Genomic DNA, 5628 nt, shown 5'->3' on the forward strand with positions numbered 1-5628 from the left:
GCTCCCCGCTGCCCCCCAGCCAGTGACTGACCTGGGCCGGGCTGGGGTGAGAGCCTGGGGGCTGCTGCCCTGTCCCACCACCCCTCCTCACATCCCCCCTCTCCAGCAGCGTCCCTGCGTGTGGCCTTAGTCACAGAGCGGCTGCTCTGTGTTTTCTTCAGAAAAAGGAAAAAAGTTCCTTTGCTTACTGCTGAGCTCATTTTTAAACATTTATATTAGGGGGGCTTGCGGGGGAGGAGAAATAATTGTGTAATGTCTTAGGAGCAAGGGAGCATTCCAAAACCATGACTGTGCGGCCCTTTCCAGCACTAACAATCTGGCAGCCAAGTCTTCCCAGCAGCCGCCAAACCCCCTAAATCCAGCCTGAGCCTCTCGACACCCGCCATGAAAATGGCAGCGCGGTCCCCGGGTTGCTTCACGGGGCACATCTGCGTGGGGGGTGGGCTGGGAGCGGGGACCCGGCTGAGCCGCCCGGGCCGGGCAGCAGCGCTGCCACATCCCCAGCAAAGTGATCAGGTTGTGAAACCACAGACGGGGAGGTAGGGGCTTTGGCTGTCTGTATTTCACTGAGACCAGTTGCATTTTATTTTCACTTTTCCAAGTGCTTTTTGGTGTCCAAACAGTTTCAATTTATATTCAGCTCCTCCTTCTCAGATACAAGTAGTGTAGCTAAAGGCTGTGTGGGATTTTACGGACCTTAAATTGAATCCATGTTCCTGACAGCTACAGCTTCTCTAGGGAAATGTTTTTTTAAATGGAAAATAAGCCAAGTCACTGTCTTCCAACAGGTTATCAGGAGCATTTAACCAGGCTCACCTCCTAACTTGCTGTTTACACTGGAGAGGCGTATTGACATGAAAAGTAAGGAATGTATTAGTGAATATTGATTGGCCCTGGGACAGCGGCAGTCAGGCATTGCACAAGTACAGGCATCTGCTGAGATTGTGGCATGTTATTTGAAGCTTTCAGTAAGACACTTGTACTGCCGTGGGTCCGGGAAGGCTGTCACTTCTGCGGGAGGTAGAATGAGAACATGGCATGATGTCCTTTGGAAAAGGAGGTAAGGGCAGGCAGTGCTTTCCCACAAAGCACAAGCACTCACCGTTCAAGCCTTGTTTAGGCTTTAAAATTCTTCTGTTCCAAGTCCCTTTCTCTGTTTTGCTTGTGGATGTTTTTGCGGAATTTAGCTGCTCTGCTCCGGGTCTGGGCAGTTGCCCTTCGCTGCTGCGCTGGGGCATGCTATAAATCCAGGCTGGCTGATCACGCCGGAAGAATAGCTCACAACTTCAGAAAAAAAATTATAAGATCTAAAAGTACTGAGTTTGAGCTCCTTTTTTGATGATCGCTCGTCATTTGGATATGGCAGGTCTAGGTCTTAAGAAAAAGCTTCAGGCAGCTTTCCCAGGGGGTAAATACAGACATTGTCCTTGGTGCTCAGTGCCGGGTAGTTTCGGCAGCGGTGGCAGGCAGGACGGGGAGGCTCTCAGCAGTGGGAGCCGGCGTTGCTGGTGGGTGTGGGCCGTGCTGTGGGTGTCAGCGATGGTTGTTGGCGTGAGTGAGGGCTGGAGGCTGGTCTTGTCTGAAATGCAGAGCTTGGCCTGCCTGGGGGCTGCATGAGCCTGAAATTGCAGATGCTGCTGTGCCAAAACCAGCGCCACTTTGATCGTCTCGAAGCTGCGATCCTCCCGGGAGCTCGGAGCCCAAGTTCTGCCCTGGCTGTTGAGTTTCCCTTTGAAGCGAAGAGCAATGCCAAGCCCTTTTTGGAACTTTCTTCTGCTTCTGTATAAAAGTCCCTCTGATACCCAAGACACTTGCCAGGACACTTGTCCTGTGCTACCTTGGCCATGATTTAGATGTTTCAGCAAATTCAATTCCCCTCGATGGGCATACCTGTCAAATTTTAATTTGGAAGTTTACTTTCTTTTTCATTGCACCAGCTGTGCCAGTAAGTCCTACCAGCTAAAACTCTTTCTGTTGTGAAACACCGCTGCGGGGCTTTCTGCTGGTAACTCACACAAATGACCCATGCAGCTCTGTCATTCTGTCCCCAAATGCCTTCAGTCCCCTTCCAATTTAATTTGGGGGCAGCTGCTGCCTTGATACACATTTCTGGGGGCCCTCCCTTCTTGTGCTGATCGGAGCTGTGACCTGTTGGTGGGGCAGGAGGAGAGCTGCTCCTGGGGGATTCTGGAGGGAGTCACGCCCCGTGCCCCTGGCCCCTCGGGCTCTGGCAGTGCTGGTGGCAGCCTGGGACTGTCCAAAGCGGCTCTTGTTTGCCCGGCGGTGCCTCTCTGGGGTCCTGTCCTGAGGTGCTGTTGCCTGGCGTGCTCTGGCGGTGGCAGCAGCCCTGTGCACACACACGGCCGTGTTTAGAAGTGGAGACAGCTTGTCCTTGGCTGCATTGGTTAGAAAACACTTTCTGTGTTCCCTGCTAGTGTTTTGTGCTCTCTGGGTGCTGCAAGCTTCCTTAGGTCTTGTCTGTATTACAGGTTGCACAGCCTGAGCTGAAGATGTGTGTTTTGCAGGTTTTGAAATCCAGTTACATGCCTCACGGTGGTTCTAGCCTTGAGCCCGGTCTGTGTTGCATTAGCCCAGCTCCTTCCCAAATAAGAGTTAAATCAAAACAGTCCAGCTGAGCACTTGGATGCTTTTGTTTGTTAAACCATTGAGAAGTTTAGCAGAGCTGAAGACACAGCAATGCCAGGAAGATCTTGGTCTGTTCAAAGAGGTGGTTTTCCTTCTGTGGTTGTGTTGCGGTGCCAGGGGATCCGGGCGGGTGCCTGGGCTGTGGGGTGACGGGGCTGTGGGGTAACGGGGCTCCGTGCACTGGGCTGGCTGTTCCCTGAGCCTCCAGTCCGAGGGGAGTGACCAGAGAGCTGCCAGGGCAGAGAAATATTTTCTAATTATCCGACAGGCAGCCTGTAAGGAGATGCTTGGTGGCAGCTCTGCAAGGCAGGAACACAAGCCCCAGGTCTGTTCTGTCTCTGGCCAAGAAGATCACCGGGTCAACCCTCCTCCTTGCTCCGCTCTCCTCTGCTTGTGCAGGATGAGGAGGTTTTGTTCAGAGTGGGACATCTGCGGGGCCCAGGGGCTGTGGAGAGCTGGCCCTGCCGTGCAGGCAGTGCTGGGGGGGTCCCCATGAAAGGGCTGCTCCGAGCACGGCTCCGTCCCTGCCAGCCCAGCCCACGCCTGCCCAGGCTTCAGGGTTGTGCCTCCGACCAGGGCTATGGGCAGAACAGAAATTCAGCTGGTTTTGCTGATAGGTGGTGTGACAGGTCTGGCCAGGGTGGGGCCGTCAGCAGCAGCACTTGGGAATTTCTGCTTTAGAACAAAACCCCTCTGTTGGCTTGGGGAGCTCGAGCCTCGCCAAGGAGGTTCGTTGAAAGATTTCTGTCCCTAGTGTGATTCCTTTTTCAAAGCGTTAACATCTTTCTCTGCCATTTCCTGAGATCCCATAGCAGACACTGGATGAGGGACGCATCCTGCTGCCAGAGGAATTCCCCGTTTCCTGCTCTGCAGGAACTTCACATTTTGAAGCACAAAGCTGGGAGAGGCCAATAACGCAAGGGCTGTCCTGGAGCCCTGGCTGGTTTTATGGTGATGGCTTTAGAATAGCTGCTTGGAAAGCAGAGCAGAGCAATTTAGTTCCATTTTGCAATTTCTTGGCGTGCTAAAGGAGCTGCCTGCTCAGGATTAGGCTGGTGCTGTCAGCACGGGTACTGCCAGCAGCGGTGGCACAGACTAAACCCGCAGCCGTCCCGGGGGCGCCCCAGCCTGCCACAGCAGCATGCACAGGGCTGAGTGCGGGAGCCCTGCAGGGTTTGGCAGTGCTGCTCTGCGGGAGGTGCTGGCACAAAATTGCTGCTCCCTTTTATGTCTGTGAATGAGCAGGAGGCATCTCCAGTGAGGCACCCAAAGTGCTGCTCATGCCCAAAAACTATGGTTGCTGTACGGGCTGGGTTGGATTGCCAACGTGGCTGGGCACCCTTTGCTGTAACTCGGGCTGGTTAATGCTTGGCTGAGTTTAAAATCTGAATTTCCATGTCTGATGTGGGTGACTGTGTCCTTTTAATCATTTGGCCTGCTGCCAGTTGTAGTAAAGCTGTCCTCCTCAAATTGTCTCCATGTTTTCCACTCTCTTTTACTCTCTTGTGGTCTGGGAACAGCACAAGGTCCTTTGCATCGGGCAGCCCTGTCCCAGGGACTGGCCTCGTCCTGCTGAGTGACAGAGCATCCCCTGGCAGACAAACTAATCTCTCCCCGAGCAGAGTGCCACCATCTGGCACTGGTGTCGTGTTGGTTGGCTCATGGGTCGAGGGCACAGACAGGGGCAGCCCAGCTGTCCGCTGAGGAGCATGGTGCTCACAGCCTCCTCGCCCCACTCGCCTTTGCGCACCGGCTCCGGATTAGTAATGGGCTGTTTCTGGGCTACTCTCGTGAGTAATGGAATGAATTGTGCTGAGATTTTGGGCGGGGACAGTGCCTCTGCCCGCTGAGTCACCGCTCGGCATCACACTGGGCTCGGGAGCTGCCGGGGCCTGGAGCCATCCCAGGTCAGGGTGAACTCCGGAGGCCATGGGAAGGAGCTCTGGGTGTAGCGACTCTTTTTGGTTTGGAGCATCTCTGGTTCTCCCCGCCCCATCCCAGCCTGGCTGCCTCTGCAGCAAGAGTCCGGGCAGCTGCTGCCCTCCTTGCTGGCATGGTGTGCAGGGAGGGGGGTGGCGGAGGGGAGCTGGCAGCCGTGCAGGGCTGGCTGCAGCACCATGCTCCACCACTCTGGTTGTTTTTGTTTTAGGCGTGATGTCTGGCAGACTGGGCACAGGCAGGTCTCGATGTCTGTCTGGGAGAGCGGGTGTTTATCTCCCCAGGCATCCGCTGTTCCTTGCGCTGCAGATATGTCTCCTTCTGTGTCCTGTGGATTAGACAACGGCACGTCCCACACCACCTTTCTTCCTCTGTTTGTCTTTGAGATACGGAGTCGCAAAGCACAAGTCACATTTTGCTGTGAGCAAAGGAACTTTCTGTCTAAGTAAATAGACTTTTTTGCTCATGAGCTCTCCTTTTTCCATGCTGTGGAGATGATGGCTGGAGAGATGACGAGCCTTTGGTCAGACAAGAAGGATGGTTTGCAACAGGGTTGATGCGTTTCTTGTGTCCCCAGGGATATGCTGTCCTCGAGAGCCTTCCCTCCTCAAGTGGGCAGGAGACAGCAGACACCTCCAGCCCTTTTATCTGGCTCCATAATGTGAACGCCGTGTCTCCTTGGGATGAGCTCCCGTGCATGGGGCTGCGAGTGTCCCTGGCCCAGCTGGGACAGGCGGGAGCAGAAGGGCACAAGGAAAGGGGACGGGAGCTGTGCCGGGGGTTTCCCCTCCACACTCAGCCCCTGGTAGTGGGACCCTTTGGGCACTTAGGTTTTTTCCTCAACTTTAATGTTGCACAAACGTGCTCACCTTCTGTATAGACATGGTGTTCCACTGGGATGTGTGCTTAACGCCAAGGCTCCTGGTTGAGGAGTGCCAGATCCTGCCGGATGGGGCTCTTCATCCTCGCTCTTCTCACCTTACAAGTGCCAGCTGACTATTTTTGTTAATGGCTCCACAGCACTCAGCAGCCACAAACCATTCC

At 54.5% G+C, this 5628-nt stretch overlaps 1 protein-coding gene across 1 annotated transcript in view; it reads left to right on the forward strand.

The window, feature by feature from the left end:
* The first annotated feature begins 364 nt into the window (after positions 1-364).
* Positions 365-5628, forward strand: part of RHOC (ras homolog family member C) — a 9207-nt gene continuing 3943 nt past the window's right edge. Inside the window, exons 1-2 of the mRNA XM_009331935.1 lie at positions 365-409; positions 789-861. Coding sequence (XP_009330210.1) covers positions 855-861 — 7 coding nt within the window. The 5' untranslated portion in view covers positions 365-409; positions 789-854. The remainder of the gene's footprint in view (positions 410-788; positions 862-5628) is intronic.

The sequence above is a fragment of the Pygoscelis adeliae genome, unplaced genomic scaffold (assembly GCF_000699105.1).
Source record: "Pygoscelis adeliae isolate BGI_AS28 unplaced genomic scaffold, ASM69910v1 Scaffold189, whole genome shotgun sequence".
In the NCBI taxonomy this organism is placed as follows: domain Eukaryota; kingdom Metazoa; phylum Chordata; class Aves; order Sphenisciformes; family Spheniscidae; genus Pygoscelis; species Pygoscelis adeliae.